A 23,390-nucleotide genomic window follows, 5' to 3' on the forward strand; every position below is an offset into this window, starting at 1 on the left:
GTTAAGGAAATGCAAGAGCTAGTACGAGACGTGATTTAGATAAACGGGGAAGCGAATTTCCAAATGCACGGGTGGGCGACCAACCACGCCGAAATTATGAAAAGCGTTATTGCCGAAAGTAAGTTAAGTCACGAGCACAAAGCAAAGTTGTGAACGCGTCCTAGGGCTTTATTGGGATAGAGAAAGCGATACTTTGAGATTTAACGTAGGGTTATCGAAAATTAAGCATAACATCGTCATCGGCGCCATTAAACCAACCAAACGCGAATTCAGTAGCATCGTGATGTCGGTGTATGACCCTCTCGGAATCCTTTCGCCGTTTTTTGTCTCTACAAAAATAATTATGCAAAATATCTGGCAAAGCGGGATTGGATGGGATACAAAAATCAGAGACGAGGAATTTGCCCCGTGGAAAATTTGGTTGCAAAACCTGCAGGAGGTTAAGAAATGTGCGATCCCTAGAAGCTTGTACGGTAACGCGCGAAAACAAGATACCCAGTTACACATCTTCTGCGACGCGAGTTTACAAGCGTATGCCTCAGCCGCTTATCTACGATTTGAATCACCTGACGGAAAAGTTTGCGTTTCATTAGTAATGGCAAAAACGCGAGTAGCCCCAACCAAACCGATCACAATACCGCGCCTAGAGTTGCAAGCTGCAGTACTCGGAACACGATTAGCTACGATGATTTCCTCGGAATTAGACATAACCATAGATAAAAAGATCTACTGGTCAGACTCGACAACGGTCTTACGATGGATTCGCGCAGGACCGCGTCTAAAACAAGCTTATGTTAGGAATCGCCTAAATAAAATCGCGGAAACTACGCAAATTACGGAATGGCGATGGATACCGACTCGACAAAATCCCGCTGATGACGCTACGCGCCCCTCCAAAAAAGCGTTAAAAGCAACATATCGTTGGTTCATAGGCCCGGACTTTCTTAGCAAATACACGGATGATTGGCCTAAAGAAAAGGCATTGCAAGACGCAGATAAACACGAAATCGACAAACTAGAATCACAACGCGAGTTTATTGGAACAGTAACGACACGTGTGATAGAAACGTCAGGAAGCAAGCAAAAGCTCGGTTGGTTTTGGTTGCTAGAGTTATCGAAACGGATGAAAGCGATTTTGGAAGAGTGGTACAATCGCGAACAGATAAAAAAAGGAAAGACACATCGTGCGCGATCATCGAGCGAGATAAGACCAGTGTCAAACGCCGAGAAATGGACCGACGCGGCAAATTTTTGGTACAAGATGATACAGACAGCATGTTTCAGCGAAGAGTTACGCGCAATAAAGCAAGGGAAAGAACTTCGCCGAGGGAGCAAAATAGCGATCCTACGATCGTTTTTAGATGAAAATAGTATTCTGAGAGCTGAAGGTCGTGTAAAGCAGATCGGAGATAGAAAAGTAACATTTCAACCGATAATTTTAGACTCGCGGCATTTCGCAACAAAATCGTTGATCGCGTCATTCCATCGTCGATTCAAACATGCAAATAATGAAACCATCGTAAACGAGTTGCGCAAAGATTTCTATATCTTTGGGCTTCGGACAAGGCTCAGATCTCTCGCGAAAAGTTGCATCACATGCAGATTGCTCCGTGGAAAGCCGCAAAATCCGATCATGGCAGATTTGCCGTCCTGTCGCGTAGCCTACGAGCGTAGGTCCTTTACGCATTGTGGCATAGATTATTTCGGCCCAATGTTAATCAAGATAGGTCGCCGACGCGAAAAGCGCTGGGGGGTTTTATTCACTTGCATGACCACGCGAGCGATCCATATAGAATTGGCTCATAGCTTGAGCTCGAGTTCGGCGATCATGGCCATACAACGATTCGCGGGTCGACGAGGTTTTCCTCGCGATATGTACATCGATAACGGGACCAATTTTACAAAAGCAGATAAAGAGATCAAAGACGCCATAGCGAACATTGATACGTCAAAACAGCAACGGTTCGCGGAAGAAAAAGGATTTAATTGGCATTTTAATCCGCCAGACGCCCCGCATATGAAGGGAGCGTGGGAACGACAGATCAGGTCCGTTAAAAACGCGTTGAAACAATCGCTTAACGAACAAATTCCTCCCGAAGAAGTATTAAATACGCTTCTCGTTGAGATTGAGCACATGGTTAATTCACGACCGCTCACACACGTTCCTATCGACCCAAACGATGAAGAAGCCCTGACTCCCAACCATTTTATGATAGGATCTTCATCAGGTTATATGCGGTTGGACAAATACGAAGCTCAGATTATTAATCCGCGGAAAAGTTTTGAAATCGCACAACAGGTAGCCAAAGCCTTTTGGAAAAGATGGCTGCGAGAGTATCTACCCACCCTTTTACCTCGGAACAAATGGAACAATAATGAACCACCGATTAAGATAGGAGATTTCGTCTTAATAATAGATTTTCCAGCACCGAGAAATACTTGGCGAAAGGGTAGAGTAGTAGAAGTCTTCCAAAACAAATCAGACGGAGTCGTGAGGATAGCGAAAGTTCGGGCAGGAAAAGGTGAACTCGTGCGCCCCGTCCACAAACTAGTAAAAATTTGCGAATCCGTGTAAATCAAAATCTCATTTTGATGGGGGGAGAATGTAGCAGACGGTTAGGTAGAGCTACGCGCGAAAAATTAAAATACATCTGACCGATAGATGTCGGACGCGCCGGGAAAACTTCTGAGCAATCCCAATGTTTTCCACAGCAGATACCGACAGGGCTCGGGGTAATTATTAAGTAATTATATTGATATCTCAAAAAAAAATTAAGTGTAAGCTGTTTGATTCGACGGCAAGCGTCTACCTGTTGTTTTATAAAAACGTATTAGATGCGGCATGCCTCTTCAATGTTCGCTCGTCTGGCGGTGTGGCGATTAGCCAGGGCCGCACGCAACAGCTTGTGTGAAATGAGTGCCGCGTTTTATGCAAGGCTGTCTCAGCCTCTATCAGTTTCGACTGCGATTCGAGGATAGCCAAAAGTTATCTCGAGATCGCTCAGCGACCCACGAGCGAGACAGAAGCTAAGGTAAAAAAAAAAATTAAAATTAAAAGGCCTCGCTTTCATACGAAGAGGGTGAGAGGTCCAGGTAAAAGGCGCTTGCGGCGAAGAAACAAGCAGTCAGTGAGTGGTGGTGTACTTTAGCCTGCGTACCGAGTTTGTTTTTTTCGTTTTTCATGTATTTTAGCCTGCGTGCCGAGTTTGTTTCCCGGCTTTCATGTGTTTCAAGCTGCGCTCGGAATTTGGCTTTTCTTGCTTTTGGCCTGCGTGCCGAGTTTGGTTTCTTGTCAATATAAGTTTAGTCTGCGTGCAAGAACAGTGCGAAGCGGATGTAGTGCGAAGTGCGTGCGTACAAATTAATAAAATAAAATTTATAAAAAGCCTGTTTTTGCCTTCATTATTACTTACTTCCGTCCCCAACATGAGGTGTTGCTCCACGCCAAGTTCTTAGCGTTCAAGGATTTGAAATCCACTGCACAGGGGCTAGGTTTTAAATACGTCTGGCACGCGGGTGGTAGGTTTCTGGTCAGACGCAGAGGAGGTGAGAGGGACTATGTTTTCTCGTCGGCAGCCGATTTAACGGCTATAAGAGCGGCATGTTCCTCGCCGGAATCACGGCAAAGGCAGTCTGGCGTTCCGAGCGCGACACCTGCGCTTGACGAGAGTGGCGGTGAGGACGCGCAAGTAAACTCTAACGCGGGTTCGGGCGCGGAGTCGCATTGACTAGATGTGCCGCGTGGCGTTGGAGACCATCCCGGCGGTTCGTTCAAGGCTGGAAACCCATTCTAAGAAACCTTAATGTGAACTCTCTTCGAGCGCACATTGAGGGACTTCGCCTCTTCCTAGCCAACAATTCCTATGACATCATTGGAATTGCCGAGACGTGGCTGGGACCGGTCGTGGATAACAGTCTCGTTCAGGTCGGGGGTTACTCGCTGATTAGGCAGGACCATAATGTAAACGGAGGTGGGGTGACTCTGTATGTGCGCAATGAATTTAAGATTAAAAAGATAAGGGCTTCGAATACTCAGCGCTTAGGGAAACCTGAGCTGCCAGAGTATCTTTTTTGTAGCGTGCAGCAGGGTAGCTCTCCTCCGGTTTCGGTCGATGTAATATATAGGCCCCCCAAGATTGCCATGCTGGAAAACACCGACCTCTTCGATGTCTTGTGCGAACTCAGCAAGAATTACAGTCACAAGGTTTTCATGGGCGACCTGAACGCGGACTTGACGAAGGACATCAGCGACGCTCGTACCATCAGGCGTCTCATAACTGATCTGTCCTTACGGCTGGTTGACCACGGCCCCACGCACCGCACTCCAACGTCTCGTACGTGGCTCGACGTCATCCTGGCCGATGATAATGATTCCGTGTCCGACTTTGGCAACCAATGACTGCCCGGTTTCGGCAATCACAGCATTATAGATGTATCCATTAGTATCCACTCGCCGGCCCGTGCTGTCAATTCCTTCGAGTTTCGCGACTACCGGGGAATTGATTCTGCATCGTTGGCCGAGTTGCTGTCATACTGCGACTGGTCAACCATGAAGCCAATTGAAACTGATCTGGAGGGTGCAATTAAAAGCTTGAATGAAAACCTTAATGTAGTAATAGATAAATTGGCACCCTTAAAAAGGGTTTTTCCTAAAAAGAAATATCCTCCCTGGATTGGGCCACAGTTGAGACGGCTTATCGATAGGCGCGACGCGACGCACAGGCGTTATAAACGCACTGGGCATTCGGAGCTGCTCGATGAGTTTTTTCGGCTGAGCAATGAGGTAGACGAGTGTTTAGATCAAGAGCGCAGCTCCTTCCTTCACCAGTATCTCGTTGATGCAATGGACAATAAGAAAAACATCTGGAAGGAGCTGCGTAATCTCGGCCTCTTGCCAAAGCGCAATGTTGAGGAGCTTCATGGATTTACGCCGGACGAGCTTAACGAGCACTTTGCGGGAATATCCGTCTCTTCCCTTGAAAACTTAGATGATGCAATGGACATAATTTCGACTACGAGTGATGAGGGGTTTTCTTTTATTTTATTTAATTTAACCTGTTACGTTAGACGATGTTGTCCTTGCCATTAAACACTTCTCCTCGCAGGCAAGGGGAGCAGATGGTGTTACCAAAGAAATGGTTGTGAGGGCTCTCCCAGTCATTGGCGAGTTCATACTTAAGATCTTCAACTCCTCCTTTACGCAGGGTATCTTTTCCGGTGTCTGGAAGCAAGCCCAAGTGATTGCATTAAAAAAGAATAGCGCACCTTTAGATGTGACGGATTTCCGCCCGATAGCGCTGCTTTGCTTCCTCTCCAAGGTACTGGAAAAGATCGCCCACACCCAGATCATGGAGTATGTTAATTTCAATAAATTACTGGATTCCCTCCAGGCCGTAAACACCACAGCATGTAGACCGCACTGCTTAAACTCATGGACGATGTGCGCATGGCCATTGACAAGAAAAAAGTAACGGTCTTGCTGTTGTTTGACTTCAGCAAGGCGTTCGACACAATATCTCCATCTAAACTGTTGTCAAAGCTGAGGCGGCTGGGGTTCTCTAGGATGGCTCTCCTGTGGATCAAATCTTATCTGCAGGGCCGTACTCAGATGGTTATCTCCAGCAGTAGTGGCAATTTTGGTTGGTTGGAAACCAATCTGAGCATTCCACAGGGCTCCGTCCTGTGGCCCTTGCTGTTCAGCCTCTACGTCAATGACCTGGACACTTTGCTGGAAGGACGCACAATTAAACATTTGTTTTATGCAGACGATCTGCAAATCTACTTTCATACGTCCAAGGATTTTGGAGGGTGTGTCTCGACTGGCCGGGGTGGCTCGGCTGGTTTCTGACTAAGCGAGTTGCTCTGGTCTGCGTCTCAACTCTGACAAAACCAAAGCTATTTACTTTGGTGCAATGAAAATAGTCAATACCATCGACTCGTGGAATCTGCCAGGCGTTGGATTGCAGGGCGAAGTTATGGTTCCCTTCAGCAAGTCGGTCGTGAGTCTTGGCGTTACCCTGGATTGCAAATTTACGTGGAAACCGCAGGTTGATTCCGTCACCAAAAAAGTCAATAAAGCCTTGTACAGCCTGCGATTTTTTAGGGATTGTACGACCGAGACTCTCCGCGGACGGTTAGTGGAGTCACTAATCCTGCCCTATCTTGATTATTGTGCTGTGGTTTGCCTCGATGCGTCTAATGAGCTTCGTACACGTCTGTAGCGATCGAGCAACGCCTGCATCCGCTACATCTTTGGTGTAAGATGTGACGAACATATATCCCCCTATCGGAGGCGTCTGGGTTGGCTTCACATGGACTCGCGCAGGCTCTACTTTGAAGCCATTCAACTATATAAAATTACCAGAATGCGTGAGCCAGAATACCTTTTTATATTTTTCAAGAAGCACAAATTCGGGCTCTCTACAAGGGGAATTCCACCAGAGTTGGCGGTTCCCAGGGTGTGAACCAGGACTGGGGCGCAAACCTTCCAGATACAGGGTGCACGCTTTTGGAATAGCCTTCCCTCCGAATTGCGTGATTCACCGTCTCTCGACTATTTCAAGCGAGCGATGCATGAGCATCTTTTTGATTTGGATATCTAGAGATCGTTAATCTCTGGGACACTGTAACTAGTAGCTTTTTGATAGCTTTGTGACTAGGCCTACGGCCATCTGTTAGTTGTGTGATTGTGAGAGGTTTCGGGCTCCGAGTGTTATTATTGTGATATCGTAACGAAGAATCTCAAAGAGACTGACATATGAAAGTACTGCGTAAACTGTAATGTAGTGAATGCTACTATAGATCCTTAATGTGTATGAAAAAAGTACATTGTGTATTAATCGGTACTTATGACTATGCGCTGCACTATAAAAATTAACTGTGATATTAATTTAAGTAATATTATATGTACATACTTTGTTAATTAGTTTTGTTAATGCAAATAAAAAGGATCAATCAATCAATCAATCTTTTAGTTGTTCGCTCTAGCGTCACGAGTATTACCGCATCGCGAACGGATCGATTGATCGAATCGACTACCGTTGCAATAATTTAATAAAATTAATTTTACATTTATTTAATTACTTAAATTAGATGAAATCGATTTAACTATTTTGCCATTATGTTTTTTATACAATATTGAACTCATTTACAGGATTCAGTCGTATACGAAGACTGGAGGTACTGGAATCATCCGAATCTCTTAGAAACTTTAATAGAATACCCATCAGTGAGGCCATACGCTCCAGTTTTACTTGTCCACTTGACTTTACTGCAACCAAGATTCTATAGCATTTCATCATCGCCGTTATCTAGTCATAATCAAATTGACTTAACAGTTGCAGTTGTGCAGTATAAAACTAAAGGTAATTATACGACGTCAAATATTCTTGACAAAATAATGGAAAATGTGATATACATGAAATTATGAAAAGAATGAATATATCAAAAATTTTATTTGAATTAAGATTCAGATAAAAAATTGAATATACAATAGTAGATTAACTAAATAGAGCGAAAAACGAATGATTCCTGCATTCGCGGAAATTGAAATCTAAATTTCGTTATTTTTCTTCACTAGCTGGAAAAAGTTTGAGCGGCAATCAATAAAAAAAAATTTATGTTGGGTTCTTCCGGGTCAGCAAGAATAGTTGTAGAAGATCTACGAAATTTTATAGATACTTTTCTCTATAGTATAGTTATGTCTAAGCGAGGAGATGTTACGGCTAGATGTAATAAAGTTTAAAATACTATCGCGGTGGTAAAAGTTGTATCTTAGTTAGGAGTTAACCCTTTGGTTACAGGGATAGCGCCTTTATTATATGTAGCGTGTTTAGGTAGATAACTTAGTTTCTTACCTTGTTAGGATTGGATTTCAGAAGAGGTTTTTACAAACAGTCTCAGGTGTTTGCGCTTGATTTAAGATTTATTGTTTAAAAACAGTTTTATAATGCTTAGCAGAGTATAATTCCGGTTCTGAGTAGCCGGATAGCGAGACTTAGAAATAACTAAATCAGTATGAGTACGAGTACTAGAGTATGAGTGCTAATATGAGCGCTAATGTAAGCTTTAATATGAACTGCGCGAAATGTGTATTGTGTGAACTGAACTGCCTTTCCCGGATCCCGATCCAGCCTTTTCATACCATAGACTGAATGTGCCCCTTCCTGTGTTTTCGCCGAATTAATATGCGGTGAGTAATATTCGCAGAAATATTATGGAGAACGTGCTTAGACTAATCTATCCCGCTAGATAGATTATGTTCCCGGGAGGGTTGATATGATAGGAAATTAAATTACCGATACCCGGTTAGTTACCATAACCCGTTGTGTGACATTTACTTATCATAGTTCGTCACGTACGTTTTCTTTGTATCGACGTGACATGCCCACCCCTCGGAGTCCTTTGCTGATAAAGCAAGGGACTAGTGCTCTCAGAGCGCTACTGTAACTATTTTGTTGAAAGTATATAAATTTTTTTGTTGTCTTTCTTTGTGTCTTATCATTCTACATACATATTTGTATTGTGTCGTATATATATATATATATTTTTTTTTGTGTCGTGTTTCGTTATATATTTGTGTTGGTTTATCTTTGTTATATATGTTTATATACTTTTTTTTATGTTGTGTTTCGTAATATATTTTTTGTGTCTGTTTATCTTTGTTATATATATATATTTTTTTATATCTTATTATATATATTTTTTGTTGTTTTTTTGTTATTATTATTATTATTATTTTTATTATTTATATATTTTTTTTATCTTATTATTCTAAGAATAGGAAGGACTTGGGATAGGATTACATCAACTCCAAACGATGAACTTGCAAACTCCTCTGGAACATAAAACCTCCTTGCCGATACATCTGAGACAAGGAGCATTACTGAGCATAAAATGCTCCGGGCGGATACATTCGGCCTCCATGGCCAGTTGTTGGTCTTTTGAAGCGGCTGCGACGCGAGCCCGGCAGAAGAAACACCCCTGCCAATGTTCGGTGTCTTGTCCGCACACGCGGCATGGATTGAAAGGGGTTCGTTCAAACCTTCTCCTCCATAGGTTTCCTCGAAGAAGAATCTTAGGTGCAGGTGTCCGTGATGGACCTCCTGGAAAATATACTGCGTCAGCTGGTGGTGGCTCCAGCCTCCATCGTCGTCCAATAGTGGCAGCTCAGGATGTTACATGCTCATCTGGGCCTCCCGGTTCTCCCATCTTGTAATTAGTCGTTCCATAGTTACTGTCGACGTCCTGTTGTTTAATACCTGTTCCGTCGTCCAGGATCTATTGGCCTTTTTGTGCGGCGGGCCGAGTGTGGTAGTTGCCGTGCGTTTCATTGTGCTGGTTTATGGAGTATCTAACATGACAGGGGGTATGTTAGTGCTTTTATACCTTTGTTGTTAGAAAGTGGAGAGAGGTGGAGGATTGTCTGTTGTTTCGGATTCTTGGAGTGGGACTGCTTGCACGGCCATGGGTGGGGAGTGAGGAGTGTCGTAGTTGATTGTTAGCCTAAAATATTTTCCCTCACATAATGTTTGTGTAGAGTTGCAGATCATTCGTTTTTGAGCGTTTAAGGGCTGATTCAGTTCTTAAATTGGTGTAATTTCGGTCCTATGGCGTTTCTCACTGCACACTCTATATGCCCAGAGTATGCAACCTACTGCGATTACGGATGCGATAACGATTACAATGGTTACTCCTAACGCTAAATACGCGTGAATAATTTCACTCGGTCCGAGTGTTCGTATCTGTTCTGATTATTATTTATTTTTAGGCTTTTTATTACTATTTCATTTGTAGTTATCAGAGAGATTTTCGGAATTACAAAATTTTCCGCCTTTAGTTTTTTCTTAGCCCCCAAATAAATACGGTAGTTCGTTCTAAGTTCGCACAGCAGGGGAATCTGTATTAACCCAGTGCTATTCAAAAGAAAGGGTTGTACTACGCCGTTACAATTCACATCAAAGGAAGTATTGAGAGTCACTGAGTATAGCAAAACATTATTTTGTAACATCGGTATAAGATAGTAGTCAGTTTCGGAGCTAGTTTCAAGTTGGCAAAATACAAGATTGGTCACTTCTGGTGATGTTAACAGACTAAACTCGCAGGAATTATTGTTTGACTTGCGTATAGTCAGGCGCGGGCACAGATAGAAGGAAAAAAAAAGTTTACACTCGTTATCAATCAAATTCTTGTTTACAAAGGCATGGATAGTTTCTCCCTCTGTCACAGTTAGGTAATCACTTTGTGGTCTAATGAATTTAGCGATTTGGTTAGTTTTGCTAAGATACTGAAATGCTGGTAGTGAATATAATTTGAAAATCTGCGTATTACTGCTTGCGACAAGGGAAAAAATTACTTCGACAACGATGTTCTTACGAAAGTAAACTACGTTAACTTCTGCAATTTGTAATAGTGTTATGATATTGATTTTTGACATATGTACTGGCAACTTTGAAATAGTAATTGCCTTGATAGTTTTTATAGCGTTTAGCAAAAATTGCGAATTGAAAAAAAATTGTTTGTTTTGCAGGAGTTGACGTACTTCAGTTGATATGTAAATGAATTTATGTAACATATCGTTAATTTCGGCTAAAATAAGGCTAATGTGTATAGAATTATATACTGGGCTCATTGTGCTAGAATTGAAATCTGCGCGAGCTTTTTTAAAAAGCAAAAGATTTGTTTCTGATTGTAAATTATTTTCGGTAATATAAGATAAGTCATACTCGCCTATTTGTTTGGTCAAATTACTCTGGTGCATATACAAAACATCTTCAAGGGCCTTATCGGCATGTTCGAGTAAGAGGCTGTCCAGCGATGCTAGAGCATCCCGCCCCCCGTTGGGTGTGTCAAAAGCGTACGCGTTGAGAAAGGTGCTGACTGCTTCGTTGATGTGTTGGAGTTTTTTTGTTTCTTCGTAGGCTGTGTATATAGAACTTTTGATGAAATCGTTTATCTCGATTGTCTTGCCAGCTGCAGATATTTTTTCCAATGTTTGGGTGAAATTGTAATGTGAGTTAAGTACTGAGTTGATGTCAAGAGCGGTGATAATATTCCATTTTCTTAAATAAATCGTATGGTAGGTCCTTTTTCAAAAGCGATTCCAGGTTGACTATCATATTGCTTTGTAGTTGGCTGGTTTTGGCATATAACGGTAGTTAGTAGACTGATGAAAAGTACTCTAGGTAAGAGCATTTTGCTGGTGTTAGCTGGAAGAGTTGTTTTTCTTTTTTTAAATTTTTTAAAATTTTTGTCTAGCGTTGACAGCGATTTTGTTAAAAAGCACAATCCATTCCCAATTGTCTATTTGTTCAAAAAAGTTTCTTAGTGTGGTTGGGGATTTGTTATAATTTCTACGGAGCAGGAGTGGTAATACTCGTGGGGGCTTGTCAGAAGGGTAATTAGTACTCGGTTTGAGTAGCTCGCTGAGCATTGTATTTTTATCTTGGATGTCGCAATGATAACTCATAGTGTAATGTGTTTGTGTATAGGTGTTTTGGTTAGTGCATTTCTTAAAGATATCTCTTACGAGTATCTCTGCTATATATTTCATGGCTATGTGTAAGCAGTTAGAGTAGTGTTCATGATATTGTTTTAAAGAGCGGATGTTTTTTGTTCGGAAAGGTAAAAGGCTGTTAATGCCGGTGGTGTAGGAAATGAGTCTATTGGCAATTCGAGGTTGGGTTATTGGGTTATTGGGTTATTAAGAAACCAGCCTGCGAACGAAGCCGCACCTGCTCGTCAGAGCGCGCAGGCTTCGTTGGCCCCGGCTGTAGGTGTAGCCCCTAGTCTGGTCTCGCAGCAGCGCAATCAGGGAAGTAGCAAGTTAAATAGGCCATTTACGGGGCTTGCTTCAATTGTAACGCGGTGGGACATAGGAAGGCGCAATGCCCGATAGCTCAGGTTAATCCGCGGGTAGTTTGTTATAAATCCCGACAACCGGGGCATTACGCTAATAACTGTCCAACGCGAACTTCAGAGCCGACCTTATATTGCCAGGTTTGTGGGACAATCGGTTACGTGTTTAGAGAATGCCCTACTTGTAATCAGGTGAAGCAGGGAAACCTCCAGCAGGGAAGACACCGTAGAAGTAAGGAATAGAGTTGAGGCAAAAGAGGTGTAACACGTACGTTAATAATTTAAGCTCGAACAACGTTGCGTCACAAATTATTTAAGGGGAAAGGCTCGGAAGGCATACTCGCTTCGTTGCGGAAAATTAACGAGGGCTATGTCGTCCGGTAATATCGATAATCGCGGTTTGACTAGTTGCGAGAGAGACAGGTTGCATATATAAACTCATCTGTTCGGATATTTTACACTTTATTAAAATCACAATATACATGCGGCGTTGACGTGTGCGTCGGCCGAGTCCGGGCTAAGTCCATTACGTGCGAATTAACGCACAGGAAATAGACCTTCGCCTTACAACTATCCCGCGAATTCCACGAGGGTGATGCGAATTCACGCATACAACCAATCATCCGCGTCCGGCCGATACGATGCTTGGAGAGAGAGAAATCGAGGCGCGCACCGAAAAACAAAAAGGTTACCTGACCTTGGGAGGAAGCGCTACTGCGGAAGTCCGCGTCCACTGGACCAACGATGTCGTCCTCAAAGGCGGATTTATGGATGTAGCTGGTCTTCCTCCTTGATGATGGTCGCTCGATGGCAATCAACTGCACAGACCCTGGTTTTCGTCGCGAGGCTCAACTAGCTAGCAATTAGTTGCCGATCAAAACCCTACTACCGTCCGATCTCGCGCCTTCCGCGACGTCTTACTCGCCCCTCCCTATATGTACTCAAAAACGGCCGAGCGCCGCCGGCTACGCACACATGTGCAACTCATGCCGGCGACACTACTTCTCTCTCTCCACCTCTGCTCTTCGCTCTTGCCCTATCCCTCCAACGCCAGGCATCTCCGCCGATCAGGAATCAAACCTGCAACAAAGCCACATCGTGCGTCGATACTCGGTTTTAATCAACCAAGACCGATGTGGCTACGGCTCAAGGGAAAGTACGCGGAAGAGAGAGAGAGGCGAACAGGGCGATCGAACTCAACGATCGATTCGCCCGTCACAGAGGAAGGCGAGAGTAAGGCAGAAACTGCCAGTTCTGCGCCTCCTTTCGTGAATTTAGTGAAAGAGGAAGGCGAGAACAAGGCAGGAACTGCCAGTTTTGCATAACATCGCTTAGACAAGGTAATAGAGGAATATTTGAAAGTTAAGGCTAAGGTCAAGCGTGCAGTATTTGTAGAATATGAGGATCCGGAAAAAGGGAGTAAGGAAGTCGTTGAGTTTAAAAACGTGTTTAAAGGCGAGTTTAGTCATTCGACATTGAAAGAAGCTCGGGCGCAAAGTGACGAGGGCGTAAGTTTCCCTAGTAGGATCAGCAATGAATACGAAGAGGCAAATAAACGTGACTCATTACAGCAGGACGCGTAAAGTCTTCGAAAAGATCGACACACTAACACGCGAGAAATTTTGCCCGATAAGGATACGCATGATGCGATCGGATTTAATAAATTTTGCGTTTAATAAATTAGCTCGCCCGAGAAGTGCCCAGCGAGGCAAAATGAGTTGCCATCGTCGCGCCCGAACACGAATGAGGCAGGTTCGAGTATTTCGCCCACGGTTGGGCAGGCTTCGGAAAAGACCGTTGCTTTAAGAAATCAGGGCGAACCTGTGGTAGAATTTGCTGGTAAGAATACGAGCTCAGGCGCTGCGCTCCCGTCGGAGCGGGCTGCGACAAAGGTCATAGTCACGCGTGATAGAAGCGAGCTTGTTGATAGTAGGGTTTTGTTGTTTGGACATTCGGTCGTCCGTGCCGACGCACCTTCCGTTTTGGTGAGGGGAGGGTCTGAGTGGAGCTCAGAAATTCCGAAGAAAATGACAGATGAATCAGATGCAGCGTTGGTCGCAGTTATAGAGAACAGGTTCTTTATTAAGGTCGACATAGGCGGGCAAGTCTATACAGCACTGTTAGATTCAGGTGCTCAGGTATCGGTTGTAGGACCGAATCTCGGTTTACGGTTTAGGGATCGTTTAAAGCCGCCTACAATATTCGTACAGGGCATCTCGTGTGAAAAGCCGCGAACTTGGGGCGACTTAAAGCTGAGTTTTGAAATTGGCGGCAGGACGGATTGGTTAATCGCGACGGTAGTATCTACGCTTAAGCACGACTTGATTTTAGGAGTCAACTTTTGGATAGCGTGGAATATAAATATTAGCTACGGTAATTGCGCTTGGCGGGCAGGTGACGTTGGTTTCCGTTAGCAGAGCAGAGTAATAACGAGATAGTTGTTTTTGCGGAATGCGCAGGTTTAAGTAAATACGAAAAGGCTCAACGAGAGACAATCTTGACACTCGTTCGCCGGATTGTCCCGGAGCCTGGTGAATCTCCGGCGGTTACAAAAGTTATCGAGCACGTCATAGATGTAGGTGATGCGCACCTGATAAAAACGCCGTTGCGCCGAATGTCGCCTCCTATATTAGCATTCACGCAGGAAGAAACCATGCGGCTATGGAAGGCGAAAATAATTAGGCCATCAAATAGTCAATGGCGTAGCGCGCTGGTAATAGTACATAAACAGGACGTCGGTTATAGATTTTGCCTTGATTTCAGGCCGGTAAATAAGGTTACGAAAGTGGACGCGTATCTGATGCCTAGCCTGGATGCTATCTTGGACAGGTTGCGCGGAGCAGTCTACCTGTCGAAAATAGATCTGCGAGCGGCGTTTTGGCAAATTCCACTTTCAAAGAATAGCAAACAATATACGGCGTTCGCGGTCCCAGGTTTTGGTTTATGGGAGTTTGAGCGAATGCCGTTCGGTTTGGTAAATGCGCCGGCTACTTTCATGCGCCTCATGGACGCACTCTTCGGTCCAGAGTATGAGCCGCACGTTTTCTGGTATCTTGACGATCTGCTAGTTGTTAGCGCAGATTTTAATAGCCACTTGATCTGGCTAGAGAAAGTTTTGAAGCGTTTAGTAAGCGTTGGCTTAGAAATCAACTTAGAGAAGTCCGATTTCATCTGTACCGAGGTAACTTACTTAGGGTACAGATTAGATAGTGAGGGTCTGCGTCCGGACGATGACAAGGTGAAGCCGATAGTAGATTATCCTGCGCCGAATAACGTAGCTCAATTACGCCGATTCCTAGGTATGGTAGGGAGGTATGCGCGTTTTATCGAACACGAGAGTGAGATAAAGGTCCCGTTGACCAAACTCATCCGAAAGGACCAGCCATGGGAATGGAAGGAAGAACAGCAAGTTGCATTTGAGAGGCTAAAGCGCGCATTAGCGGAGGCGCCGGTACTCGCGCGCCCTGATTTTACGCGCCCCTTTTACTTGCGGGTTCGATAATTCGTCTGGCTGCGCACACGCGTACATGGGACGAGGCGGTACGTCGTAGCGCAGCGTTTCGGCTTACGACGCTTTGCATACGCGAAGCGTCGAAGAAGTCGAGAGTTATCGCCGCAAAAGAGGGAATTGTCTTCTCGCAGGCGGGCACGAGGAGCCAAGGCGAGAGATCGTCGGGTTCTTGAGCTGCCGCCGGAGGATATCTCGCGGGTAGGGCGGCAAATCGGAGCCGTACCGCGAGGGCTTCTATGGGAAACTGGAGTCCCGCTAAGCGAGGCACCTCTCTCGCGTCCGGTCTGTAGAAACTGTGGGTGACTCGATGTCGCGTGCAAGACTGTCCGCGTTGCCGCGAAGCCTTCATGGCAGACCAAGCACGCGCACGATCGGTGGAGGAGGTAAGGGTTCGGGTTCACCCAGGCGAACCAATAGAGCTCCCGGCATCGCAGGCAAAGACTGTGGAGCCGGAGCTCGAAGTTCCTAGGTCGGTGCCCGAGGTAGCCAGCCCTGAATCCTCCGTCGGGGAGTCCAAGACGAAAAAGCCCAGGCACCGATGTGACAAGCGTTTTCGCGCTAAGCTCGCGCGTAGGTAACAGGCGCTTGCTGCAGAGGGAGCCGGGACTGAAGTCGGTTCGGCTGAAAATACGGGGAGGGAAATCACGCCGCAGACGGAGCAGGCGTCGGTCCCCGCGAGTGAGCCGAGCGATCGGAGCGCCGGGGTGATTGGGTCCAAGGCGACTGAGGATGCCGGCCAAAGACTCTCCGGGGCAAGTGCCTCGTTTCCTTCGCGGAGGAGCTTCGAGCGCTCAGGGTCCGGTATTTGGAGTCGTTGGAGCCGCAGTAAATGGTAAGATTCTTGGTTTAATTGAATAATGAGTTGGTCGCGATCTTGGCACAGCGGATTAGTCGGCTCGCTACGACGAAAGGTTAGGCATATCACTCAGATTAGACTATTGGGTTTGTTAAGCTTTGCTCTTAGTTGATCTGGTTGTTACCAACTTAGAATTAATTATGATTTCAGCTAGGTCTAAGATATTATTATATAATTTAGCGTATATCGTTGGTTGCCATTGCCGGTCGACAGAGAGAGAGAGAGAGAGAGGGAGAAACGGAGTCAGGCCGTTCGCGGGTGCGAACTTTGGCCTTGTAAGGGAGTGTGACGAGAGCAGGTCGTGTGCCGGTCTCTCGTCTGTGTTTCTCCCTCCTCCACTCGGCAAGGCGTGTTGGCCAACGTTAGGCGCATTAAAATATGCGCCTAACACTTGGTCTTTTTGTTTCAGCGCCAATGACGGGCCAGCGCAGTTGAGCGCAAGAAAAAGTTGAGGAGCGCGGAGAGAGAGTGAGAAAAAGAGAGAGAGTGTATTAGCCCCATGCAGGGATAGGCAGGCGCGCAACGCGTGACCGATAAGCGGTGCGTCGCGTGCCGCCTAACTAATAGGTCAAGGTAGAGCGAGGAGCAAGCGCCGCTGGGCGGCTGCGAGATGAGCGCAAGAATAAGTGCGTGGGGGAGTCGAAGCCCAGTCCTACTAGAGTGCAGAGTCGAAGCCTAGTCCTCCTAGAGTGCAGAGAGTGCTGTTTGGGATAGCTGAGAGGAAAGTCAACCCTACCGGCAACAGCTTTGTCTGCGACTACAGCCAGCCCCACCTGCAAGGAGAGTCAACGTCGCCTGTGGATTTTTGGTCAGCGACAGTAGTCAGCAGCTAGCAACGATCTGACCAGCAGCAACGACCGGTACTTCCTGCGGCAGCACATCGCTCAGGATTCTCGACGTAGTGAGGAGCAGTGCATAAAGGTTAAGCCTTCTTTTCTTCTTTCTCTCTACACTCTCTCTCTCTGGTGATGCGACGACCGGTGCGCGTTGAGTAAGATAGCCAGGCATTCACGTGCTGGATATCAAAAGATTTGCGCTTAAGATTAATTTATAATAGTGTAAGTTGCGACCGACGAATTGTCCAGGCGCCCACGTGCCGGGCAATTTACCCGGTATTGGTTCGCGTAGTTTTTAAATAAGTTTGTAATAGGTTAAGTGCGTGATTAGGTATTAGGATGAAATGCGAAATATTTATGTGTGATTATTATAAGTAGTTTGCTGTTCTATTTGGTAGTTAGTTGGTTAATAATTAGACTATGTTATGCGTGCGTATGTTTAGTTTGAATAATGATTACTAAAAATAGGTTGTAAGTTTAATTTGATTTATGTCATTGTATAACTTATTTCTAACCTATCCTCTCATTTCTCCCTTAATTGCCTTGAGCGAAAGCGCCTCACTTACCCCGCAAAATAATTGGTGACAAAGGAAGAGTGGGATTCTTTGTCACAAAGTCACTCGCCGGGCAGAAATTTGAGTCGAATGAGGAGGTAATCGCTGCCACGGAAGCCTACTTTTCAGACCTCGAGGAAACGTATTTCTTAGACGGGTTAAAGAAGTTGGAGCATCGCTGGGCCAAGTGTATCGAACTAAAAGGAGACTATGTTGAAAAATAAAACGACACTTTTCCAAAATTTTCGTTTTTTTTGTAGGCTAAGTACTTATCGGACCACCCTCGTATGATAATTGTTGTTGCATGGGTAGGGCGTAATGAAAATTTGTGCAAGTAGGTTAAAAGTTACTATTTACATAATAAGTAACTTCTGCTTCCATTAAAATAGGTTTGTTATGCAATGTGTTTTCAGTATGCGGTACTTTGCTGGAGGGTGATTGTTCATTAGTGTTATTTTTGTGCATTTATGTGGGATTTGTGCGGGAAGGAATTTGATAACAGGTAAGGTCTTTCGGTTTTTAGCAGCTGGTGGTTACTGCAATGTCTTGTAGTTACTTGTCAGTATCCCAAAAAAAAGAAAATAATGCAAAACAGTTGTTTTTTCTCTGTAATGTTCAGTGTTGTTATATTCTAAAAGACTCTGATATGGGGCGGATTGAATTTCTTTTGATGCGATTAATGTCTATTAGATTTTTTGCTATTTGTATGGCATGTAAGCGTGCGTCTTGTAATTTTTCGTAAAAGGTAAAATGGCAAACGTAACGTCTGATTTCATGTTTGAGGCCCTTAATAATAATGTAAATAGATAACTTTTCTCTCTTAGTTTCGTCTTTTGTAACTTCAAATAAGAACATTTGCGCGGCCTTTCCCATGACAATGTATTTTTGTAAATATGCATTGCGGTTTCTTCCAGCATTTGTGTTGATACACTTAGTCTCTTTTTTTCTATTATTAAGTCTTCGAGTGATTTTCTTGTGGCTCTGTGATCCATGTTTTCAGACATATAATTATTGTTGACGCTTATGTTCTGTTGATTAACGGTGGAATTTCTGGTTCTGATAATACTGGATATATCTGTCTCTGTGTGTAGCTTGGTTTCTGGGTCAATTGATCGTCACGTTCGAATTTAAAGATAGTAGTTCGCTCTTCGGGCTGTATTGCCGACGGGGCTTCCTTGTTTAATTTGTCTGAGTTTGTTTCTCTTTCAGGTTTCCTAGCTAGATAAAGTAGTAAGTTAGTCAAAGAATTCCAGAATGCGCCAAGTAGGTGTATGCTAAAGCCATAGAGGAAATGAAGGGTGTAACCATGTATAATGATATCAAAGACAAATTAATTGCTCTAAAGACGATAAGGATGGCCAAAACAGCGGCACTCATTGATCCGAACGCAATGAATCGACTCCATAGCGATTTCCACGTGCAATTCGCAATACGATTCAGAGTATCTTCGTCAAGTAGATTAGATACGGATATTCCCCGAGCCAGATTGGATTTTCTAGCGAAACCGAGCGCGATTTGATTAAGGACCGCGTTCCGTTCTGTAGGAAACATGATAAACGTACGAAGGTGTTCGATGTTGTTATATGTGTAAATTCCGCTTGTTATCGTGTTTATGAGGGTAATATATTCCCAACTTTGCTTGGCCTGAGGTTTGATTACGTGCTGGGCTTCTTGACTAGTGACATCAGGAATAACCTTTACCCATGTGTCACCGAACTTATACATTACCGACATTTTAGTATCGCAAGCAGTTTTGGTTCCGTATTGTTTTATTATATACGTACGAGGTGTGATAAACATCGGAGTCTCGGCGCGCGTGATCGGTAATTCTTGGTAGCACGTTTCTGCCTTTCTAGCTTTGACTTCTGCTGGTACGCATTTGATAATGTGTACTACTTCACCCGCCGTCATGGCCATGTATCCGGGTTCTCTCATTAAATAATATGCTAAAAGGTCCGGTGATAAAGTGGCAATATTTAATCCGTTTGTTTTAACCTTTCTTTCTAATTCGCATTGCTGTAATAGTACATCATGATATAACTTTTGCAGGTTTTTTAATATGTTTTTCAACGAATAATGTTATGATTAAGTCGGAGGATACCAACCGTAGACACGAGTCACAAAAGAAAAGGTGTTTATTGCTGTGTACTTCTAAGCGATTGCAGAAGGAGTGAGTTCCTTGCTTATACAAAAGGCGGCTCGTAGGCCTAGTCTTGAATGCACAGCACACACACACTCTCACAAAGCACGCGCATGCGCATACATATGAAATGCCGAGCAAGTTGATTTTAACACTCCCTCTCTTGCTTTGCATTACATATGTCCAAATACAAAGAACTTCCAAACACAAATAAAAAAACTTTGAATACAGACGAAAACTTCTAAATACAAAAACTTTAAATACAAACGAAAACTTCTAAATACAAAAACTTTAAATACAAACGAAAACTTCTAAATACAAAAACTTTAAATACAAACGAAAACTTCTAAATACAAAAGTAACTGGCTTTTTCTTATAATTAACTTAATTCTTTCTTCTAAATGAAATTCTTCTAAATTCATCTACCTCGATCATCAACGTCTCTCAATCAGCATTATTAATAACAGCTGCCTCTGAAAAATTCAAAAGGAATTTTTATATATATGTATATCAGTTGTAATGGTTCAGCAATATATTTCTGTATTTTCTAAAGGGCTGAAGAGAAAGCGGCTTAGTAAATATATCAGCAATATTATCATGTGTAGATACCCCTCTAATACTGACTTTACCTTCTAAAGCACACTGCTTCACGTAATCTCCATGGGTATCAGACAAGTTTCTTTTAACACCAGTTCTTTCTCTTTCAACCAGATGTTTCTTAATCTCTTCTAAAGTATCATCAAAATCTTTAAGTTTATGGCTACCCTCCTTTTGGGTACAATCTCTGGCAGACTGATTATCACAGTAAAGAGTAACTGGATACATGGTGTAGCCTAATATATCTCTTAATGCCTTATCTAACGAAACGATGTCTTTGCATGCCTCACTCATCGCCAAATACTCTGACCCACAAGTTGAAGAAGTCACCAAAGTTTGCTTATGACTTCTCCATGTAACAGTGTCTTTATATAATGAAATGACCATTCCACTAGTGGAAGTGGAATCTGGCCAATCTTTAAAACTTGAATCAGAGTAGGCTTCCAAAGTATCACCATCACCTCTAAATGTAAGTCCTAACTCAGCTGTTCCCTTTAAATACCTAAGTACTCTTTTGACATCTAACCAATCTTCCTCGGAGGGATTAGATTGCTTACGCGAGAGGAAATTTACCGCGAAGGAGATATCCGGTCGTGAAGCATTTGCCAGGTAAGAGATACATCCAATGACCTCTCTATATGGAACATCTAGTTTTCTTCTAGTCTTATTTTGATCTTGATTGATTTTCTTGCTTCTAGCTTGTCGAGTAACCATAGGCGTTTCGTGTGGATTACAATCAGTCATTCCAAACCTTTCTAACACCTTGTAAACATACTCTGTTTGATTGATTGTCAATATTTTGCTACCTCTATCTCTCTTTATGGTCATGCCTAAAAACTGTTTTGGTTCGCCCAAGTTTTTCATTTGGAAGACGCCGCTCAAATGATCTATTATTTCTTTTAATTTCTTTAAACAATTGCTCGCCGCAATAATGTCATCCACATACAAGACTAGAAAAACAATAATCCCTTGATATCTATAAGTAAACAAGCAGGGCTCATTAATATCCTTTTGCAAACCCAGTTTTAGTACTTCTTCTGTGAACCGTTCATTCCACTTCTTAGGACTTATTTTTAAACCATACAGTGCTTTATATAGTCTACAAACTTTAGTCTTTCTAGTGAATTCATCTACTTTTAAATCCTCTGGTATTTCCATATAGATTTCTTCATCTTCATCTAAAGTACCATTTAAGAAAGCTGTTTTTACATCTAACTGGCGGACTTCTAAATCCATCTTGTTTATAATGGCTAGAGCTGCTCTTATAACCGGCAGTCTAGAAACTGGTGCATATGTTTCTCTGAGCTCATAATTATTTTTATCCATGAATCCTCTAATAACGAGCCTACCTTTTCTGTTTAATATATGTAATTTATCTAATTTCTTCTTAAATACCCATCTAGAATCAATAACGTTTGCTCGTTTACCATTCTTCAAGACTGTTGGCCTGTCCACCAAACTCCAAACTTTGTTTATTTCCATTGATTTCTATTCTTCTTTAACTGCTGTAAGCCATTCACCTTTGTTTTCCATACTCATTGCTTCTTTAAAACTAATGGGATCATGATTTACAACAGCCAAAAGAGCAAAGACTGACTCATCTTTATCTCCTAAGCCAATGCCTACTATTTTACTTAAAAACGCAAAGCTGGTATCTACTACCATTCGAGCATCACAGATTCCTTTATCCATGGCCTTATAGTCTTTGGCAGTTTTTACATTTCTTTTCGGTTGCTTTCTCACGGGCTCTACATCTGTAGTTTGTTCCGTAGATCGGGTCTTCTTACTCTCTTTAGATTTAGGTATGACTGAACTATCAACTCCCATGTTTTGGTTTAATGTCTGTTGTATGTTTTTAAAGTTGTTTTCTTCGACTTCTAATACTTCTAAATTATCTCCATATAAATGCACTGTATTTTCTTTTCCATCTTGTAGTTCACTATCTTTTGCAAAAATTCTTTTGTTCTCAATATTTTTGTATGTAAGTTTTTCTTTGATTTTAACATGTTTTGAGTGAACAAATTTGCCCGAGCTGGGGTGCCAAAGTATATAACCATTTGATGTCTGACCTACCAGCACACCTTTAATAGCCTTGGCTGAGAATTTTGTTTCAAGGGCGTGTTTCGCAGCATAAGCAATACTTCCAAACCTTCTAATTTTATCTATGTGGCATTTGCCTTCAGGATTTATTAGCTTCAAAGGGATCTTGAAATCAATTGATTTATTAGGAGTTCTATTATATAAGTTTATAGATACATCCACAGCAAACGGCCACATACTCTTAGGCAGATCGGAATCAATCATTAGTGACCTGGTTTTCTCAATAAGGGTTCTATTAAATCTCTCTGCGGTACCATTATGTGATGGAGTGTGCGGGCTAGAAAAATTTGGTTCTATGCCCTCCCTTTTCATTACTTCTAAAAACTTTCCTCCTGTGAATTCAGTACCATTATCAGCTCGGATAAAACTGACCTTTTCATTTCTACCAAGTAGATTTCGTGCACTAATCAGGAAAACCTCTAAACAATCACCTGAATCAGACTTGTGTTTTACCGAATAGGCCAATGCAAATTTGGTGCAGTCATCCACAAAAACTATTATATATCGACATTGATCTGGGAATGAAATAGGTTTGATTGGACCAATGGTATCTGCATGAATCATATAAAGTGGCTTGGTAGCTCTGGTTCTTGTTTCTTTAAATGGTAGTTTCGTCAATTTTGCAAGGATACAGGTCTCACAGTTTATTATATTTTCGTCGAATTTTATTCCCTTCAAATTTACATCTAATTTCTGTAATTCTTTGAGATAAGCTAACGAGGGGTGACCTAATCTAACATGCCATAACATATCTTCGTTCAATTTTTCAGTGTGTAATTTTTCTAATTCAAATGACGTGAACAGGTTTTCTATTTTATCTGGATCTTCTAAACTATCTATGTCCACCAATTTGTAATTTAAATGTTTGAGTGACGGATTATTGTTAAGTATTGAACTAGGATTGATTTCTTCCACAATGCACTCCCTCTCAAGTTCAGCA

At 42.9% G+C, this 23,390-nt stretch overlaps 1 protein-coding gene across 1 annotated transcript in view; it reads left to right on the forward strand.

Moving 5' to 3' along the window:
* LOC131669215 (nitric oxide synthase, salivary gland-like) overlaps positions 1-23,390 on the forward strand; it is an 840,995-nt gene that overhangs the window by 122,188 nt on the left and 695,417 nt on the right. Inside the window, exon 4 of the mRNA XM_058943950.1 lies at positions 7,154-7,364. Coding sequence (XP_058799933.1) covers positions 7,154-7,364 — 211 coding nt within the window. The remainder of the gene's footprint in view (positions 1-7,153; positions 7,365-23,390) is intronic.

This window comes from Phymastichus coffea, unplaced genomic scaffold, assembly GCF_024137745.1.
Source record: "Phymastichus coffea isolate CEN01 unplaced genomic scaffold, Cenicafe_Pcof_1.1 PCOF00089, whole genome shotgun sequence".
NCBI lineage: Eukaryota > Metazoa > Arthropoda > Insecta > Hymenoptera > Eulophidae > Phymastichus > Phymastichus coffea.